Source organism: Rhipicephalus microplus, chromosome X (assembly GCF_043290135.1).
Source record: "Rhipicephalus microplus isolate Deutch F79 chromosome X, USDA_Rmic, whole genome shotgun sequence".
NCBI lineage: Eukaryota > Metazoa > Arthropoda > Arachnida > Ixodida > Ixodidae > Rhipicephalus > Rhipicephalus microplus.
In genome coordinates, this window is record NC_134710.1 from 125,738,206 (window position 1) to 125,760,641 (window position 22,436).

General features: G+C 44.2%; 1 protein-coding gene across 2 annotated transcripts in view; it reads right to left on the reverse strand.

The window, feature by feature from the left end:
- Positions 1-22,436, reverse strand: part of LOC142775735 (uncharacterized) — a 62,080-nt gene that overhangs the window by 13,499 nt on the left and 26,145 nt on the right. The window contains exon 2 of one of the 2 annotated variants that reach the window (XM_075877606.1): positions 7-21,180. The exons of the other annotated variant lie outside the window; for it this stretch is intronic. Within the exon in view, the coding sequence (XP_075733721.1) occupies positions 5,326-6,621 (1,296 nt within the window). The 5' untranslated portion in view covers positions 6,622-21,180 and the 3' untranslated portion in view covers positions 7-5,325. Of the gene's footprint in view, positions 1-6; positions 21,181-22,436 lie in introns of those variants that run through there. 2 annotated transcript variants of the gene reach the window in all.

The following is a 22,436-nucleotide window of genomic DNA, read 5'->3' on the forward strand; positions in this document are numbered from 1 at the left end:
CTGCAAATTCAAAGAGGGCGGAAAATGATAAGCAAGACACTGAGATGACTTAGACCATGCGGAAGCATCCACTAAAGTCTATTCGTGCGATTCTCAACTAGCTACAGACGCCAGGTGCGAAGAACGCAGTGCAGATTCTGAACGTGCTGGAACCGCTACTGCTGGCCCTTCCATAAAAAATATGGCGAATTTCTTCGATGAAAGTGTGCGCACCTCTGCTATAATGCAGTGGAAAGCAAGAGGTTCGCAAAGCTGATTGTCTGACTTTAGACAAAGGATGTTTAAATACAAATTTTCGTTCGTTGTTATATGTGAGCCGAATATGATGTCGTCGTTTCCGATTTCTGGATACGTCACTTTGTGGTCACGCGATGATCGAAATGCGAGCAAAGTAGTTATATGCGTACGTCGAGATTTAACTTACATAAGGCATGCCGTGTCTCCTCATGCTTCTAATAACTATATTTGCCTATCTCTAAAGGACAAGGGACGTTCATTATATGTCATAGGTGGATATATCCCTCCTAGAAGCCACGTGGACTGTTGCCATCTCTTGTCTGTGCGCCAAGCTTGCCCTGCACCATATGTATTAGTTGGGGATTTTAATGCACACCATCCCAAGTGAGGTTCTGCCTCAATGAACACCCACGGTAGGAACATTGCCGACTTTGCACTCAGTCAAGCTCTCATGTCCATCAACGATGGTTCACCTACTTACCTGCTCCTCACGGCAAGGGGAGGCACTTTCCTCCTTGTAGAGTGAAGCGCCAGTTTTTTGGATTAATTGCAGGCATGTTCTCGCCGTGTGGAAACGACCCATCGATGCTACACACAAGCCCGTTTTCTTTCAGATTGTACCGTAGCTTGTTGTGGTGTAGTGTTCAGTGCGTACGCATGCTGTCTGCGTGACCGTGAGCTCGAATCTCATATGTTTGCTGCAAATTTTCCGACATTTATTTCTGAATGTGGTGCTTGCATATCGATTGTACATCTAATGAAGTGCCAGCACGCACTTCGAAAGGCCGTTGATGCCAACCGAAAACTTGATTTTTCTTTTGCTAACTATTGCTTCTTTGATGAGTAACCAAGAGAGCGTGTTTACTCCTTCGCAGTTACTCCCAAAATGGTGCAATGAGTGTGGCAAGTTAGTTGCTCCTCTAAAGTAGTAACCTCGATACCGCTTTTCCTTCTTTACTTCTTAGAGTAGTCGAGAGTTCGACTGAATGCCGTCTGGTCAGGTAAAGGCATTGTTGAATAAAACAGGTCACTGACCAATGTCAAACAAAACAAGACGTTTCGGGACCCGTATGGGTCCCTTGTTCACAATGGAATGACGGCTGAGCAACAGGTTCGTATGTAACGTTGAGCGCATGACGCAAAGTCCGGGAGTACACGTGGTTTAGTGTGCCACACAGTGACAAATGCACTCGCAGAGCATGCCGAGAAGACGGGCCACGAGATAAGCTGGGACAACGCACGCATCTTGGCCACGGAGAAGAATTTTACAACCAGACTGAACCTCGAATCACTAATCATTCAGACGACAAGTAACACAATCAATAGATCATCTGGCACACTAAACCACGTGTACTCCCGGACTTTGCGTCATGCGCTCAACGTTACATAAGAACCTGTTGCTCAGCCGTCATTCCATTGTGAACAAGGGACCCGTACGGGTCCCGAAACGTCTTGTTTTGTTTGACATTGGTCAGTGACCTGTTTTATTCAACACTACTTCTTAGAGTGTATGGTGGATTCAGCGCCGTCAATTCTGCATTTTGCTTGTGTACGCGCTCATATAAACGCTCGCACGTACATACATCAATTATGGTTTCCTCCACCACCCCACCTCCTCAAAATATTTCGCCTATGTCCCAGTATGTATATATTAGAATTTTCTTGAGACACTGATCTGAAACTTTCTCCCGCCGTATGCCACCCTATAGGATATAGCATTGTTATTCCTGCGCTTCGCTGTGTCTTCACTTTTCTCGAAGTATAAAAACTATTTTAAATATTTTATCAAAACCGCATGGAGAGTTGGGAAATATAAGGTACTAGTGTACTATTTCTTTCCTATGCAAAAAAAAATAACTAAACCATCTCATGCTAAAGAGAACCATGGGTGGATGCGAAGCAGCGGGGAGATGGTTCCCTTGAGTGAGATATTCTGTAACCTATTGATAGGAGGAATGAGAATGCACTGAAAATGTATAAAAGACCAGAGCAAGACGTCTTGCACGTGGGGGTACCACGCCTGCACGAAGCCTTTCTGACAAGTCCTTTTTTGATGCACACGTCATCAGGACCTGCGCATCATTTTGGTGGCCGCGTCATCAGCACGTTTCTGGGGAGGCATTGATCGAGTTCCTGGACTTCAATGGGCACGTTTACGACTTGGTTGCTCTGTTTCATCATTTTTTACGCCTCCGTATTCGCGGTAATGGAAATATTATTAATAATTCTCATGTGTAACGTCCCAAAACAACGATGTAGTATCAAAAATGCCGTAGTGAAGGGCTCGGGAAATTTTGTGCACCTAAACCCAAGTATACGTGGGCCTCACGCATTTTCGCCTCCATCGAAAATGCGGCGGCCGCGGCCGGTGTTCGATCCTGCGACCTGCGTGTCGGCTGTCGAACGCAATAACCGCGCGGGAAAGGCAGGCTTACTTGTTGTGGTTTCCTAATTTCCGTCATGCAGCAGACATTTTCTTCCTCTGCGCTTCAGCTAAAAAGGGACAGTTTGATGTGATTAATATTAGTAACTTACCATATACACTGAGCAGTAACGACAGCCTAGTGTTAGCAGGTAAACAAGGAGCAATAAATGAGTTACAAATCGAGAGAGGTAGTAGCCGCTGCCAGCACCTATTACCTATATGCTCGAAGTTGCTAAGCAAATTACTGACCTTTTCCATGCTGTATATAACTTTTACTGAAGTCTAATAAATTTGCGGAAATTTATTTTTGGCTATGCTGATTTTCATGCTCTAAATTTTTTTTTAATTTTGTGAGCTTCGCTTTCATTATCTGTAAGGACTAAACAATTCATTTTCAACCTGTTTTCTCAACAAATTATTTAGTTTTCTAAGCAAGGTACCATCCGTTTCATGGCCTATCCCCCTGAGTGGGTATCGCCAAGATTGACGAGGAAGAGCCTAGAATCAGTGGTTCAGACTCACGCTGGAGAAATGGCCTAGAACTGGGTAGTTCTAGCGGAATACCGTTGATTTGTTAGCTCACAACTTTTAAAGCAATGAGAAGGGTCATGGGAAAAATATGAGAAATTAACAATTAGACATAACGGATATAGAAAATGAAGCAGATGATTCCAGCAACAATAAATAAATAAAAAAACGATTTGGCGATATATAATTTAGGAGGAATAAAATGTTCTGCAGCCTCAGTCTTTAGAAGCTTTAATAAACTCCTGCAAGGCATCGGCAACTTTCCCGTCACTGAATCTTAGAATTAAAGCCTCGAAAGAAAGTACATTTGCAGTGTTTAACTACAATCTCACTAGACGAAAGACAGCATCTAATGTAATTTTTGCATGTGGCGTATTCTTTACAATATATCCGTTAATCGTCTGTTGTCTCAGAGGCTCCTCAAAACCGACAATTAGGGGAAGCAGCCAGACCAGCTCTGTGTAAATAAAAATTGAGATGAGGAGTTTCACACCGCAGCCTAGTGACTGCGACTTCAATTGCACGCGTGTGATATACTGTACTATACCAACGATGATACAGGTGTTGAAATTCCCACGTGTTCATTATGGGCGGCTAAGAAAATACTTCTAACACCGTTTTCCTTCCTTCACTTGGAAATGGAGTGAAAGTATCTTTCATGCTTTACGACAAACAGATGCGTCCTGTATACATGCTCCAACTTATAGCACAAAAATTTAGGCGACTTAAATCTTTCACTTTAGGATATGAACGCGATAGCGATATCTTGTTCGTAGTGCGTACTTCAAACACTTATTGTGTGAAATCTTTGCGAACTGACTATGCACCTATCACGTGGTCGGGATGGTGCAGTAGTATGTGTGCTTTTGTAGTGGGTGACTGGCTTTAATCTACGAAGTCATTATGATAATCCCATGTTCTTCTGACGCCCCATGGCAATGTACGGTTTAACTACGCATTATTACTGAAATATTTCATGTTGCATGGAGAAGAGTATACAAGGCACGTATGTTTGTTAAGCATGATAGCTACTTTCTTTGAATTTCCGAGCAGAGGAAGTTCTTCTCGATCAATTTGAAAGCAGTGGCATGGCTGTGTGGTAAAACACCAACTTGCCAAGCAAACGACCCGGGTTCGAACCTCACTTGAACACAAATGGCCCTGCTTCGGTCCCTACTTCAGCACCGGTTTTTTTTTAATTCTCTAATAATGTTCGAAAACTTTCAATGCCCTCGAATTTACGGTCACGCATAAGATGATATCTTTTCGCTCAACCAAAGACACCTATGCCGATGCCGGAATTTCCGCGAAACCAGCTTTTTAACGCTGTTAATATTTAAGTAACAATACATGATACAAGTGCACATTGCCATTGGGCCTGAGAACATGTGATTATCCTAATGACTTCATTGTTTAATGCCAGTCACCCACTACAAAATGTTCGTACGTTAATGCGCATATTTCCTTAAGGCCACGCGGACCGTTTACATAGCAAGTTCGAAAAGATTTCATGCACTAAGTGTTTCAAAAACGCCCTAAGGACATGGTTATGCTGCCGCGCCAAACTCTTAAAGGCGGCTTAAGGGTCCCCCACTCTTCGATAAAGGTCGATGTGTGCAAAACCTGAAATTCCGCATTTAACAATTCGTGATAATTCATGAGTTAATATCATGCGCAAAGGTAAGACGTTTTAAGCAACGAAACGTCGGAGCGTAGTGCTCCACGAACTTGGAAACATGTGCGAATGAAGTTAAAAATATTAATTGAATATTCATGATTCACTATTGCCTAACGATTTAGAGAATGTTATCACTTCTTTGATCGAATACATTTAATTAAGACGAAATAATTGGCATGTGCGCATACGAAGAAGTTAAAAGTCAATCGTTGCCGATAGTTCCACCACTCTTGATTTTAAAACAGCACATCGATTTTAATCAAATTTATTCGCTAAAATCGCGTTAATAAGCACGAAGAACAGGCAAACACATATCACCGACAAAAAGCCGCGTTACGTAGAAGGGCGAAATAAAGTTCAACCTGCTACGCACTTCCTTTCTCGCTTCAGCAACAGCCGATATTACTTCGCTGACCGCAACAGGCAACGACTGACACACACTCTGCATCTATAGGCTTCATGCAGCACACGGTGAGGGGCTGGTTGGTGCTAGTTGCTCATCTGGTTCAGGTGGCTTTGCAAGGGGCTCCACTGATGGGAGCTGTGCAGTAGAAGAGGCAGACGGATCGCTGATGGCAACATCCTGCACAAGGGCAGTCAAATCATTCAACGTGAAATATTCACCCACCTTGGGCACTGTGCGGTAAGTTGCACAGGGTGTCGATGTGAACTGTAAGGTGAAACTTTTCGACGGGGCAAAGGTGAAGTCAAGATACTTCGCCCGCGTGGAAATCTCTGGTGGGATACAATCCGCTGGCAGCCCGTTTCGATCGTTGTCCACCTCTTCAGGAGCATCATCGTTTGGTGGCAGAGGTGCACCACAGGCAAGCACTCCTTTGTCGGTGGGCTCAGAGAACACCTCAAATGGAGCTGCTGGAACACCCACTACGACAGCATCAACTGTGCGCAAGCTTCCACCACTCTGGGTGCTTTCGGCACAAGCAGCTCCGCTCACCTGGTCAGCACTCGGTGTGTCAGGTGGCATGTCCACTTCGTGAGCTTGCCCACTGGCTACATCTTCAACGTGGCTGTTTGAAACAGGCTGTTTCAGGGTGGAGTGCTCAGCAACCAGAGTGCTCCGTTCCAAAATTACCATCTCGTTAGTCTCCGCAGCGTGGTCGCTACTGCTACTCCTGTTGTTCACCTGGCGGCGCAACAGCTGCAGCTCCATACGAATTTTCAGCACCTCTCGCTTGAGCGCCTCCACCTCTTCCCATTCGCGTTGTTCTTTCTTCACCAGCTGCGCGCACCGATGTCGCTCTGCGTCTAGCTCCTGTTTCAAATTCATTATCTTTTGCTGCATCGAAATATTCGCCGCGTGGATTTCATCATTTTGCAAATCTGTGGTGCCCCCGTTCACACACGCCTTGTGATACATTGGCCGCACCGGCAGACCTACGGGGTCGAGGTGACCAATGGGCCCTTCGGTACAGCTGAAGCCACCGTACACTTCTTCAGACTTCTTGAATTCGCTGAAAACTTGCCGACCGGCTGGCATCCCGCTATTCATGCACGCAGGAGGCTTACTGTCTTGATCTGCCAGGTCCTCAAACAGTAGGGTGTCACCATCTCTTGGAGCGTTCTCATCGGCCCACTCGCGCATCTTCGTGTGGCCTCGGTTGCCTGCCGTTGAGCCTTTTGTCAGTATTACCAGGTCACGCTGCTGCGGCTTGGCTGGCCTGGAGACGGGTACTGACAGCCTCAGTACGCTCTGCACGGAACTCGTCACAGCACTTCTTTCTTTACGAGCCATGCAGCGGGCTCGCCTCTGAATAATTAGCGATGATAAAGAAAAATACTTCAGGTTCTCTAACCCAACGGAAATTGAAAACGGCGAAGCAAAAGCATAACAGCATTATCCTATGCGGATGACAGTTTCAGAGCAGTGTTCGAGTAGTCCAACATACGAAGCAAGGGCATTGCCGGAATTTTTTTTTTTTGTGGGGTAGAGGGTGGGAGGATTAATTTTACTTGATGCATGTTTGTGTGGTCACTTGCATGTAAGCGTATACAAGCAAAATTGAATTTTTCGGTGGCCGGGAGTTTCATTCACCAAATTTTCCCTTCCCCCCCTCGTGGCGGGTGTGATTCACAGGTCAACATGGTACTGAAGAATGCGAAAAGCTTCTGATGCAATGTTCGCAAAAAGAAAACGAGCGAAGATTCGTCATGAATATTTATTATAAGCATTGATATGGTTACACTAAAACAACAAATTTGAAATATAATCAAACACGAACATGAAATTGAATCGGCAGGTAAGCTGTCCTCGACGTACGCAGCTACAGAACAACCGCAGGCGACGATGACCGGGGCACCAGCGAACATCATACCACAGGCTGACGACCACACGGTGATAGGCGCCACATTGCCATCATGAAATGGCGCAGAGGGCCAAGGCCCATAAGCACCCATCCTGGCGAAGCTCTTAATGGTGCCGACACAGCAGTGTTGCCACCGTAAACCTGCCGCAGACTTGGAGACCTTCGTTTTATGGTATTCGGGCCAGGCGCGCTGGGTCGTGTCCGCCGTCGGTTGCATTGAGATGCTGCAATCCCAAGGCTGCCCATAGTGCAGCCCTCGATAATGAAGTGAAAACCTTGCAACAAAGTCACTGATGTCATCGCCTGAATTACTGATGGTTCTTCGAACCTTATGGCAACAAACTCGGGTGTGAACGTGGCCGACAATCCAACGCGTTCTGCCTGGAACATTGAAGGCTTGAGTGAGACTGAAGACGAGGCCTGCATCAGAGTGGTGTCCGGACCACGGCAGCGAGAAAGCCTTGTTTGAACACAACGACCAGTGGGCAAGCGGGGATCTAGAGACACAAACTGTGGCGGCGTTGAACATGGCTGGAATAATGCTAGTGATACGTACGCGCTGCATAATGTCTCGTGCACAAAAGAATGGACGACGCCAAAGCGTGGCCAGCGCTTCGAGAGAGAACGTCATCTTCGTTTCTCAAATACCTCAGTCGCAATCTGTATGGCGTACTGAAGTTTGAATAAATGTTCTTTATATTAGTATTTACAAATATTATTTCATCGCCTCAAATATTCGATGTTAATTTGATATGATTTTAAAATATTTTAAACGAGAAATGTCATTGTATCCCCCCCACACACACGCACATACACACACACACACACACACACACACACACACACACACACACACACACACACACACACACACACTAGCCAAAACAACGCATTGAATCTATCGTTTAGCTCGAGCGCATCATTGTCGCCTTCCCTGATCTGACAGGTGAACGACGCGAGACGCGAGATGGTGCGCCGCTACTTCCTACTCGGTCTCGCTGTGACAAATGTGGTAGATTTCCTCTTTCTCTCAAGGCCCAGGCTACAAGCCCTGCGAACCTTTCTCGTATTTGCCCTTCGTGCAGACCTGGACACTCAATTGTCGAATGCATTGGTTTCCTCCCACCGGCCTGTACTAACAAAATATTCTCCTGTCTTCTACTCATACTTTCTTGGTTATCTTCTTTCTTTCTATCGATCAAGTTTACTGCCTCCTTCCCAACTCCTAAAGGCGCTGAGCTGTGCCCCCACTACAGGAGGCAGTAAATTGTGCCCTTTTATTTTCATCAACTCTCCACACGGCAGGATATCTTTCGTGGAGGATGAGTGCAAACACATATCCCACTCTGTTATTCAGCAACACCGCAGGGAGGCGCGGAGAGAGTGCCCATCACCGCATTTGAAACTAAACAAAGAGGGCTACAACACATTGAGAAGCCTTGAAAGGAACACTTGCACACACTGTACACTAATGCGCCAACTGTACCCGACATTACACGAATACATGTGCCTAATTCGCCGCGCATTTGCTCTTTGGTGCACCTCCTGGAGTGCCCTTGCAATATACGTACCGACATATTGCCATCGCTGCATACCTGTGACGCCGGCAATGAAACAAACGAACTCCTTCTCGAAACATCTGGGTCAAGATAACCTTGAAAGACCTGGACCAACAACAACGTCTCGCCGCCCGGGCCAAGGAAGCAGTGAAGGCCAGAGGGTTTCTAAAATGCGGAGACCTCCCGCATAGGGTAGAAGCCGGACTTGCACAGCTATGTCTTTTCATGAAATGAATGTTTATTCTTGTTTCTTCTTTCTTGAATTTCTCTCTTTTTTTCTGTGTGATCTTGCATAAGGCATCCAAACCAAGGGCGTCCGCACGGGTGTGCAAAACGGGGGTTGCAATCCGATGTCGATGTTAGCCGCCCACCACACATTCTTAAAATAGTTTGTGATGACACTGGTCAACTATAACGATTAGCAGTTCATCATCGTAGGCATGTCTTACGAAAACATATTGGATGTTGCACATTTGTTCAATGAAATAAATACGCACTGGTCGAGCATCTCAGTAAAAATATTCCTCCGATGCGGTGGTCTAGTGGCTAAGGTACTCGGCGGCTGACCCGCAGGTTATGGAGTCAAATCCCGGCTGCGGCTGCATTTTCGGTGGAGGCGAAAATACTGTAGGCCCATGTGCTTGGATTTGGGATTACGTTAAAGAACCTCAGGTGGTCAAAATTTCCAGAACTCTCCGCTATGGCGTCTCTCATATTCATATGGTGGTTACGAGACTTAAAACCTTACATATCAATCAATCAAATCAAAATATGCAACTGCCGTGAAGCTTTACCATATGCTGTGAAAGCCAAGAAAAAGAACATATCGTGTTTTAGGAACACTGGTGCTGCTGCTAAGAACAGAATGCCACGTGATGTGAAAGGGAAACCCTTAAATAATATCCGTAGAACATTCCAATATAAAGATGTGTCCCATCAATTGATCAAGGCATGCTCTACCAACTATGGTTTTCGACGCAGTAAGCAAGTGGATCTTCACGATAAAGTTCACCTTTATGTTTTAGCCATGTTTTAACCTGCAGTGTATCCGTGTGCAACTTAAAAAAGATTTTATTTCTGGCTGCTACGATCCTTTTAATTTTTTCACTCTCTTGAAATCATCTTCTCCTTGGCCTCCACTCTACATAAAAAGATACAGAGGAACAGAAAAAACACTTTCAATCAAATGTGTTGTCAAACGCCTAGGAAGGACAGTGGACAGATACTCCGAACTAAAACTGGCACAAAGGAATAGAAAAGCCAAAACAATTTCTCGCAGAAAGCTGTCTAAGCCATGACGGGGTTCATTATTTGAGGCAGCAATTAGGTTAGCAAAACAGATTTCAGCCCTATTTGAAGGAATGTCATTGAATTCAGTCACGCTGATTTTTCAGACAGTGAAACCTTGACAGAACATGCCTCAAAAAATAGGAGAGGCTAATAAAAATCTTTTTAGGCCTAAAAAAAGGCTGTTCTCCCTTTTAGTACGTACTGGGACTGTCACACGAAAACATCCAGGAGCTTGTGAATGCTCTGAATACTGTTCCTAGAGCCTGACAGTTCTTGCATCAAGGAAAGTAACAACGATACCAAAAAGACGTTGTATACTGTCTCGCGAGCGAAGACGGGCCTATCATGACCTCCCCACTTCTGTGCCAGAACAAATATTTCTCCGATTTTTGTGGCCCCCAGATAATAGTGTTTTCGATATTTGTCTTGCGGTACACCGAGGTACGTATTAGGCTAGTTTGACCTTATAATTCATTCGTACACCACTGGGAACGTTTCCCCATTGCCATGCTACAGGCCGGCATTCTGGTCTAGGTTAACAATACTACCAGTAGAATCATGAAATCATTGCGCAACATTCATGCTAGCGGGTACGCTCACCTCATTGCTAAAAATATGGCAACATCATCCGCCTATGTTCATATCTTTACGTCACGCACTCATAAATTTAAACTGTGAATACTTAAGGTTTTTGTATGGCTACAAAGAGAAGTTCTAGGGACAAAGGAAATAATAGAGGCAAAAGTTGGGAGTCATATTTTACAGATGAACTGCATTAACTTTTCCATTCAATCGGCAGTTCAACTCCAACTTTGTGGAACAATTGTCGTAAGCCACCTGGACACAGTGTAGTACCACAGAGCAAACGCCAAACAATTCAAACAATGTACTATGACAAACTAGATCAAAAGCTTTCACTGGATCAATTTGCATCATTGCAACTCTTCTGAAGTCAGCGTCACAGCCCTCCAACGTGCTTCGTGTTACATGATTGTTCGTAACAATTGACTGTCTTTTTATTCCACAAGATTATTGTGGGCCAGCCATGGTACATAAACTTTCACAAACAAGTGAATAATCAATAGTAAACGCGTGTTTACTAGTTTGCGGGGTATTTCACTACTTTCGCGGCATACTTTTGTCAGCCACCAGCTAGTACAGCTTGTAAGTTTAACCGTTACTGACCAGGGAACTTTTCTTAGTGTTTGGAACTAAGAAACTACTGAGCCACTTAGGTTGCTAGATATTTTGTAGATGCCGCAGTACATTTTGCCGTAAAAGTTACATGGTAAAAAAAATTTAGGCAAGCTCTAATTTTATTGACTACCTTGAAATAGAAGTTTCGTGCTACGTGATGGCAGGCACATGAGGAAATAAAAGGGGACATGGTGATGCGCAGAAAACAACAATTATCTTATAAATTCTGAAACTACTAATAGGTGCGCATTGCGCGGTACTAAAGCAGGGGTATATATAGCCTTGAAGGTGCTCCTACAGTAGAATTTTGCTATGTCTAAGTCTTGAAAACTTGCTTGGGCATGCGTTTGCATGCGTCATCTCGTCTTCAGTTCATTTGAGTTCTCATACTCATATGAGTATATATTCATGTGAATATGAGAACTCTTATGGGCATGTCATATCTTCATATGAGTCCATATGAGCATATGCGATTCACATATGTTTGATCATATGCGAATCTGATTTGTTCATGTCATCTTGTGGTCAGTTGTCTCTAAATATGTGGCCGTGATGCGCATTTACCACAATATAGTTAATCACGTAGATAGAAGCGATTAACTTACAAGGGTCATGTCAATTTGTTTTTTTCACCCTATACTTTTGTAATACAATCATTTTGATAAGGTAGCGCACACGAACACTTAACAAAATAGGCGTAAACCTCTATTAGCCCGGGCTACTAACAATTTAGTATTAAACTAACCACTCTAGTCAGCAATATTGTCTTACTAACTAGGAAGTAATTTTCGCTAGCCTGCATTATACTGCTTTTATAAGCCTATAAGCCTATATAGCTGATGTTATCAGCCTATAGCCAGACATTTATGGTTTACAGGGTCCTTACTTTTGGGGATCATTACAGTGTACGATTTCTTGAATGAAAGTGGATTACCCTTGTTACTCCTCGGCCTTAAAAGCTTTCTAGAATAATTTCGTTATTTCATTTGGGCAATGAGATTTTCCGTCGTGAAAAAGGAGTATAACTGTTTCCATCTCACCTGCAGTTATATTGATCGATAGACTTTCTGTATCTTGGCTATCTGTGTGTTAGCAAAGAGCTTGGGGAGGCTTTTTAAGAAGTGTTTTTGTTAGAAGAAATAACAATTTTTTATAATATTCTGTAAATGGATTCTTCTTTATATGATAAAACCTAACATACAATGATGCTGAGGAAATTATAGGGGATATTATTGCAATATTGGAAGTATATAGTTGTAATTTATATGTGAAGAAAGAAACCTGGACAAAAAGATAGCTAGCCGTTGGTATGGACCGAACCTGCAACGATTGAATGACGCGTCCGGTTCTGTACAAACTGAGATACTACGGCGGCTATCCCACCGCCCGCTTTGTATGGTATATATGAGCATTTACACCTAGGAGGGTCAGTCAGCGCCACCTGTTGTCATTAGGGCAAGTTTGAGACACTCCTTTGCACATTGGCGTCACGTAGCACGTGACGCCAATGGCACATGCTGGCGTCATGTGCATGCACATCCTGGCATGCACAATAGGCACATGCTGGTGTAATGTCCTACATGACACCGTATCTACTGTTTGTGAAATTTGATAACCCCAGCAGCGGCCCCACTACTCACATTTCACGAACATTATTGTCTACTGAAAAAACAGTTTGGAGACCTGGCGTGGCTCTGTGGTAGAATACTTGATTACCTTGCAGAATGCTGAGGTTCAATGCCTGCTAAGAATAAGATTATTAATCTACGCGTTGATTAGGTCAACGCTGCAGATGCCACTTTTTAATTAAAGGCGAAGCTCCTTAGGGCAGACCTAGTTGCCGTCTATCACGTCTCACAAAAACCACACCGAAACTGAACTCCTGCAGAGAAAAGAACGAACACATATGTAATACGATCAACTTTATGTGTAATCAACCATACGAAAGCGCAATACATGATGACTCGCGCCATCCGTCTGTCCGTATCCATGCATCTGCCGGTCAAACCACGCGTCCATGCGCCCAGCCATCCATCTTTCCGTCCATAACTGTATCCGCCCGTGCATTGGTGCATACATCCACCTGTCGGTCTGTTAGAGCGCCCGTCCGTCTATCTGTCCGTCCTATATACTTGTCAGTGACTTCAACTTAGATATTATGCACCTTAGGGTCTATAGCCTACTCGTAGTCATTGATTTCGTTGAGATGCAATATTTTTTTTAAGGCACTCGAATTCAATTTACCAAGGTTGATTCACGGCGTTTTGGGTTGACATAAACTACCAATCACTTTCAGTATATTGCGCTCGTGTATAGTTGAATTAACCCGATGTGACGGCTGCACCGTAGGGGCTCATATTTTATAAAAATTAATAGCCAACACTGCATCATAAATTGACGCTACAGGAACCTTACGGCCTACGTGAAAAGCAGTATCGACACCTAGCGTGGCTCTGTGGTTGAATACATGGTTTCCACGCAAAGTGCTTGGGTTTGATTGCTGCTGGGACCGGGACAATCTTTCTTTACATTCGTCTGGTCAACGCAGTCATTGTCCGCTTTTTTTAACGCCCCTGCATTAAAATTACGCATGCATTTTCTTGTCGTTCCCTGGAAGAGAAGGCTCAATCACCAATGGCACATACCAGCCCGCGGGTATGTGCCACAGTCTAGCGCACGCTGTTTGATGACGTACGCGACAGGATTGTGACAATATTCGTGTCCTAAACGGCGAGTCGTATTTGTCAGCATCCATCTTACCTTCACATACTAATTATGGTTCACCCAAGGCTAATAGGGTGATCAGCACCCAGACGTAGGCGGCCAGATAGATCTTTCGATGCGTAGACAGACGCCTAAAGTGCTTGCAGTACGCGAAGAAATACTTCACATTTCAAAAACTGTGCCACAGTTCTTCAATGCCATTAGCCACCACCTCAACAAAGTGCACATTTGACTTATAGTCGTGCAGTGGGTACATCGCTTCACCGAAGATAGAAGAATGGCCTTGTAGGTGCTTTCCCATTTTACAAAAATCATAATGATTTATGTTGTGGTGGGTAGCATGCAAGCGTACCTGTATAGTCACCCCAAGATTTTTTAAGAAGGATACACAAAGGCAGATTTTACAGCTTTAATTGTTGCTGTTCAAGTGCGTACCTCGCGTACCTGATAAATTGATATGTGGGGTTTAACGTCCCAAAACCAACATATGATTATGAGAGACGCCGTAGTGGAGGGCTCCGGAAATTTCGGCCACCTGGGGTTCTTTAACGTGCACCCAAATCTGAGCAGACGGGCCTACAACATTTCTGCCTCCATCAGGAATGCAGCCACCACAGCCAAGATTTGAACCCGCGACCTGCGGGTCAGCAGCCGAGTACCTTAGCCACTAGACCACCGCGGTGGAGCTACCTCGCGGACCTGGCGGGCTTTTTTGTTTTTAGGTGCGAAGCAGCTCAAGGCGGGTTCTTTTTCATCCCTACCATGGCGTCGAAACCCCCACTGCGCAAGCTCCTCCACTCTTCTCAAGGATCACGAGTCGGCTAGGCAACGCGAAGCCGAATCCAAAAGCAAACGTTGAATAGCGGATCTCGAAGCGACGAGGCAACGTGCGTCGGCGGCGAAGGCAACGAAACGCTTGAAGCAACTGCTGCAACCCGAGACCGATGGCGCCCACGCGCGGATAGAGCAAGATTCCCTCAACCGGAGCTTCGGCCAGAAGAGCAGTTGGTGTGACTGGCTTTGGTTCGATGACAACCTGACCAACGTCGGCAGCATCCAGAATGAACAACAGCGGGACGCGGTGGTTGGTGTTCTCAACCTACAAGGAGGCGTTAACGTCGGACAAGGTGCCTGTGAATAGCGTGATCAACGGGCAGCGCTACCTGGTAAAACTCGCACATCTGCCCGAGCTGAGTCCGGTAGCAGAACGGCTCATCGCGCAGCATTTGGCATACATGAGCATTAGACGCCTCACGGACGGCAACGGGGAATACGGGATCAGCGGCAGAGTTGTGAACGTGCCCATTCAAGTCCAGGAACTCAGTCAATGTGAGCATTAGACGCCTCACGGACGGCAACGGGGCATACGGGATCAGCGGCAGAGTCGTGAACGTGCCCATTGAAGTCCAGGAACTCAGTCAATGTCTCCCTAAAAACGTCTTGATGACGCGGCCCCCAAAATGATGTGCACGTCCTGATGACATGCGCATCAAACAAAGTCTCGTCAGGAAGGATTCGTGCAGGCGTGGTACCACAACGTGCAAAACGTCTTGCTCTGCTCTCTTATACTTTTACAGTACATTCTCATTCCTCCTATCAATAGGTTACAGAATATCCCGCGCAAGGGAACCATATCCTTGCTGCTTCGCAACCACCCATGGTTCCTTTTAGCGGGAAATGGTTTAGTTGTTTTTTTTACATAGGAAAGATACTACACTAGTACCTTATATTTCCCAACTCTCCATGCGGTTTCGATAAAATATTTAAAATATTTTTTATACTTCGAGAAAAGTGAGGACACAGCGAAGCGCAGGAATAACAATGCTATATCCTATAGGGTGGCATACATCGTAGAAAGTTTCAGATGAGTGTCTTAACAATATTTCAATGTATACATACTGGGACATAGCCAGATTTTTTTTTTGGGGGGGGGGAGGAAACCATAATTGATGCATGTCCGTGCGAGCGTTTGTATCAGGGCGTACTAAAAATAAATTAAGAGTTGTCTGAGCTGTGGGGTTAAATCCACCATAGCCCCACTTTCCCCGCTTTGCTGCGGCAGTGATACACAGATCAACGCAATATACCAAAGAATGCCGTCAGCTTCTGATGCTGTGTTCACAAATGCAAAAGGAAACGGAAATTCGTCACTAATATTCATTAAATCCAGTCATAATCTTGCAGGTAAACAAAACGATTGAGCCAAAAATAAACAAAAACATCAAATAACATTGATACATAAGCGGTCTAGGTCGCAGCTTGAGGACAACAGCGAGCGAAGATGTCCCAGGCACAACTCGACAGCTTACCACCGCTCGACGACAACACGGTGACGAGCTCTAATTTCCCATCAGCAAGCTGTGAGCTTCAAGTTTCCTAAGGACCACTCCCGGCGGAGATTATGGTGCTGACAAACGAAAAAAGGCTGCCGCAATCTTGGCTGAAACTTGATGGCAGCCGCATTGTTTTGATTGATGACAGATGGCCTATCGCTCCCGTCGTCGGTGGCGTAGAACGAATTCTAAGGTGGCCTGGTGCCCAGCGCTCAATGACGGTGTGGAAGTATTTCAACAAAGATTGCTGATCTTATGGGCTGAATTGCTGATCCTTGTTCGTACTTCGCGACATCCTACCCGGGCGGGAGCGCGAGTGACAGCCCTATACGCGTTCTGCATTGAACAGCGTAGGCTTGAGCGAGACTGCCCCGCCGCGGTGGTCTAGTGGCTAAAGTGCTCGGTTGCTGACCCGCAGGTCCGGGATCGAATTTCAGCTTCTGCAGCCGCATTTGCGATGGAGGCAAAAATACTGTAGGCCCGTGTGCTCAGATTTGGGTAAACGTTAAAAACTTCAGGTGGTCGAAATCTCCACAGCCCTCCCCTACGGCATCTCTCATAATCATATGGTGGTTTTGGGACGTTACACCCCACATATCAATCAGGCTTGAGCGAGACTAAACATGGAGCGTGCAGCCCTGTGGCATGCGCACCACGGCAACGAGCAATTCCGGTATATGACTGGAAGGGCATGCGGGCAAGCGGGTCTCCGGAGGACCAATCAGCTGCAACAGCTTCGAACATACCTGGGATCGCTCTGCCGACTAAAACGCGCTGCATCAAGCCGGAAGCTCTCAAAGCATGCTCAGGGCCTCCTCAGGAGGGAGCGCTTCGTGATCAAACGTTTTTTTTCCTCTTACATGTCTCTCCGTTGCAATCAGAACTTGTTAAAATGGTTGTTTGGGCGAGTTAGTGATTCATGATGGTTTAAAATACGAGTGCGATACTTGGACAAGGACAAAAATACAGTGAAAAGCGCATACTACCAACTGAAAGTTTAATCCGAAGGCTGTGAAATATCTACTGACAGATGAAACATTTCATAAGCACACACGATAAGACCAAATCACAACCCAACTTAACAAAATCAATAAAATATCTCGGTATATAATTGTCCCACCTCGCCAACCCCCCCTTCGGCTTAGAACGATTCCTTAACGCCTAAGACATCTGAAAAATTTCTACGTTGCTCAGCGTGCACGTTGCTCGGCGAGCAACTGCAGGCGTTGTGAACGTTGCACATGGACGTTGAACGTTATATTGAAAAAACTGGAAAATGCCTAAACGACAGATTGCGCGAGCATGCGTGGAACGTTCGCAGCGACAACGAAGGCTTTCTGGCCTAACTTATCAGTAGATGTGTCTGTGAAGTTCAGCTGGGTCGCCCGCCCAGTCGTGGTCGTTACGAAACGCAAAGATGAGCGCACAAGGATTACAATTGAAGCGGCAAACATAGCACGTAAATACTTGACTTGCGTGAACAAACCGTCAATAGCTCTGTCCGATAAAGAGCTGGCGTTTTTAGACAGTCGCAGGTGCTATAGGAGTTAAGCAATCGCTGTAAAGAAACGTGGGCGTTGGTATAAGGTGGGGCTTATATACATAGATAATTTGTCAATTTCGTTCTGTTGGTTTGCGGTTTGGTGTTAGCATGTGCTTATGAAATGTTTCATCTGTCAGTTGATATTTCAAAGCTTTCCGATTAAACCTTCAGTTGGTAGTAAGCGCTTGTCCTTACGTATCGAGCTGGTATTTCAAACATTACGCAATTAGAACGGCGTATTGAAGCTTCAAGTTGCATTCCTTTTATTATTATATTAGAACGTACTTTATTTGTTTCATCACTACTATTATTGATTGTTAATAATTCATAATTTATTTAAATAACAATTTTCTTCTTGGAATGTTTTAGAGTGCATCTGGTTAGAACGGATAGAGAAGGGACACAGCACTGGCGACTCCACACAAATTGTCCCTCCCCTCACCCCAACTGTATAGGAAAAGAGACGCAGATGCTCCATCATCTGGCGGTGGCTGCGGCCTTGAAATAAGGTAGTCAGACAACAGGCGTCAGCAGGGGTACATATTTAAATGGGTGCTGCAAACTGACGGCATCTGACGTGCTTGGGTCGTCCGCGCTTTTGAATGTAGTCAAAGGCGGACGGCCGAGGATAGAGGTGCGACACCGAAGGGGAGCGTTAGCGGCGACTTCCAGCCAGCCGAAGTCCTTTACCGTTCCGACCACTTCGCACGACGAGTTATACACTGCAAAAAGTATTTTCCCTTGATTACGTAAAAAGGCGTAGGTAACATGCTGCCAACTACTTCTCTGAAAAGAAAATAGTACACCTGAGATCACGTAGGACACATAGAACGTACAGCCCGTTCACCTTTCACGGAGATCTCCGCAATGTAGAAATAAAGTAACGGCTGCTACGGAACAACACCTGCTCTGTAGGGCCATTTCTCACACATTATTCATAATACTATTGCTACATGTCTGTAAATAACAAACGTGTTTCCATTAGGTTCAAGAAGAGGCATACGTAATCAGCAGATCTTTCTTCTGCAGTATAAGGTCATTCAAAATTTCCCAGACAACTATTCCAACTAATCCTGTGGCAGCGTCACCTGAAAATTTTGATATATGGGGTTTAACGTCCCAAAACCACGTCACTTGGGAACTTTTGACTGCACCTGCACATGCTAAAAAATTTACGACGTGAATTCAAATGTTTGAAAACTAACAAGGACAAGTATCCTATTTACTAAAATCGAATTTTATTTTCACAAGGTCATGAAACGAAATACAACACAGACATGCTACAAATTGTGTGAACGAAAATTGTCAAAAAATTTATTTTATTTCGGCGGCTTAGTATGTGGAATTTGAAATACGAAGAAGGAATATCTTAACTTCCAGATACCCAAAGCACTTGTTATGTTTTTCTATTGTGTCAGTATTGTGCAGACTTCTTTCTTGAAAAAGAGGGAAAAACATTTTGTCAGCACAACTACACCAACCGAGTAGAGAGCAAAAAAAAAAACAGTGCGAGCACAATTACTTTTTTCATTTCAAGACTCCTAATAGGCCTTGTTAGAGGCACTGGCTTGCAGCACAAAAGTAAATGATCATACATAATAAATAATAATACATACCATACAGAATGAAACGGCTGAAAGCACAAACAACTTCATAAACCCACCAAAAAATGGCTAACAATAGTAGTTCAGACAAAAGGAGCAAAGGAGTAATTCAATGTAATAAACAATACAACAATTAGGATTGTCCATGCAAAATCACCCAGCATTTTTTTTACCATCACGAATATGGCGGAAAAAATTTTCACGTTTCTCGAAGTTCGAAGCTCGTGTCCTGGTCATTTATTCCCATTGCCAAAAACTATGCTCCCTAGTTATGAGAGTCTGTATTATGGCGCCGACTGAGCTAAAAGTCGTCAAACAACAATTCTTTTCAAAAGTCGTTGTAAAATGCACTCAGTAGATGGCATTTTATTCAAGGTAATAAAGTGATCTAAGTAATAATAATGACTTACTTGTGTATATCAATTCTTCGAGAGCTTTTCCCACGAGCAATATTGAATATAGTTGCCTGGTTTTGGGATTTTTTTCTGGTAACATAGCCAATTCCAAGGACACAAATAAAATGTGTGCTGGTGACCTTTTTGACATAGTACGAATTGAAAATAATTTACGCACTGAAGTTTAGCAGATAGACTAAAAAATTTTAAATTTCACTTTTTTGGGAAAAGCTTGGTATTGAGCATCAGAAACCTTGCCTTGGTGGTCGGACAAAAAATGCACATTTTATTTTGAACCTCTATGTACTACCTCAACATAGGTGAAGTTATTAAAGAGTGTTATTTTTTAATCTCGAGAAGTATCTTTTTTTTGAAATTATGTATCTCCACAGGCTTCACCCCTACTTAACTCAAGCGGCATGAAGCACTCGCAAGGTCAATCTCCAACAGACTTGCACAGACCTGAGGTATACACAGCAAGCTTGATGCGAAGAAATTGAAATTAGAATGGGGCTATCATCTGCATTCCAATGCCAAAAGAGGTGCGCTATAATGAATGTCGCTAGAGTGTGGAGACCAGTAGCGTAGCAAAAAAATTTTTTTTTCGCGTGCGAGTGGTGTGTGAGGGGAAGGCGACTTCGGTTATACTTTATGCACATTCTTGTGTGTTTGTATATGTGCGTGTAGGTATGCACATGCTGAACTAAGAAAACCAGATCATATCTACGAAGTGAATGATGATGTGTGGGGCGAAGCTTCAGAGGGTTTTATCGGTAACCGTGAGTCCGTCTGTCTGTCACTCACACTAGCGCCTTCTGCTGAGTCATCGATAAACTAGGCGGTCACGAACCGGTAACAGTAGAAGGGCAATCCACGGCTTTAGCATAAAAAATACCTGGACTCTGCTGGGGGGGGGGGGGGGGGGGTGAGAGTTAAGCAGCTCCTCCTGCCTTCCTGGCTACGCCACTCGTGGTGGCTCCCACATGAGCCATCAAGCCGTTAAAAAGTATACAGTAAACAATTAACCCTTACGGACAACATAAACAAGATGATCGGCTTGGCTACCAGTTCTTAATTTAAAGTGTTTTCGCTTCTGTATTCACATGACAGGCTTTGGGTCTTAGAGAGCAGGGTGCTCCCCTGAAAGCCAGAAAAATAATAAAGGGTTGTTTTGATACCTTTTATTAGTATACTGCATCAATGCTACTACCATGCTATAAGACATATGTACTGACTATGACTGACAATTTTTATTAAGTGTATAAAAGACACCTACTGCATTTGCAGAACTCCCCAGGAAAGCAGGATGTCTGACTTTATATCCATAAGGCTGCATGGCTCACCTGTAAGTCACCACATTGAACCCATTCCTTGTAGCATCCCTCCGTTGGCAATGAACTGCAGATGATAACCCTATTCCCATTTTAATTACTCTGTAGAGAGCGCCAAATTTGCTTTCTGTATTCCAGGTCAGTGGGATTCTGCTGAAGATTGCCCTTGCGAGTTTGTCGTGTCGCTTGAGTTACATAGGCGAAAAGCTGGTGCAGATACATATTTCAAAAAAATTATTTTTCGAATTTTAAAATAATACCCTCTCGTTATTCCACCTATATTTAGCTTGTCCTTAGAGCTTAAAAATGAAATTTTGTATATATTAATAGACCCACCACCAAGGCAAGTTTTTGATGCTGAATACCGAGGTTTTTCCAAACAAAGTGACAATTTTTTTCAGGGCATCTGTTATAACATCCGTGCCTAAATTATTTTTAATTTGTAGCATGTTGACAGGCAACCAGCAAATATTTCTTTTGTGTCCTGGGAACTTACCATGTTCCCGAAAAAAAAATACCAAATGTGGCAACTTCATTCAATATTGCACGTGTGAAAACACCTCAAAGAATTGATATGCATAATTAAGTCATTATATTAAAGTTATACAACTTCATTACCTTGCCAGAAATGTATTTATTGAGTGCATTACAAAAACGTCTTTTGGAAAAATTTGTTGTTTGACACCTTTTATCTTAGGCCCCGCCGCGGTGGTGTGGTGGCTAAGGTACTGGGCTGCTTCCCGCAGGTCGCGGGATCAAATCCCGGCTGTGGCGGCTGCATTTCCGATGGAGGCGGAAATGTTGTAGGCCCGTGTGCTGAGATTTGGGTGCACGTTAAAGAACCCCAGGTGGTCGAAATTTCCAGAGCCCTCCACCACGGCATCCCTCGTAATCATATGGTAGTTTTGGGACGTTAAACTCCACAAATCAATAAATCAATCAATCACCTTTTTACCTTACTTGGCGCCAAACAATAGGTTCTCATAAATAGGGAGGAAAATTCTTAGCAACAAAAAATAAATGACCAGGACGAGTTTCGCACTTCGAGAAATATATGGAAGATTTATCAGCCATATTTGTGTTCGTCGAGAAAATGTTGAATAATTCGGCATGGAGTGACTCATTAGAGATATCATCAACAGATTATTCAAAAAATGCGATATATATATTTTTTAAAAATTAGAGAAAAGAGGCATTTGCGTCTTTTATGCGTCGGTGGCAGAAGGCATCATCAGATAGGTACAAACATAACTACGGCAGTAATTAGA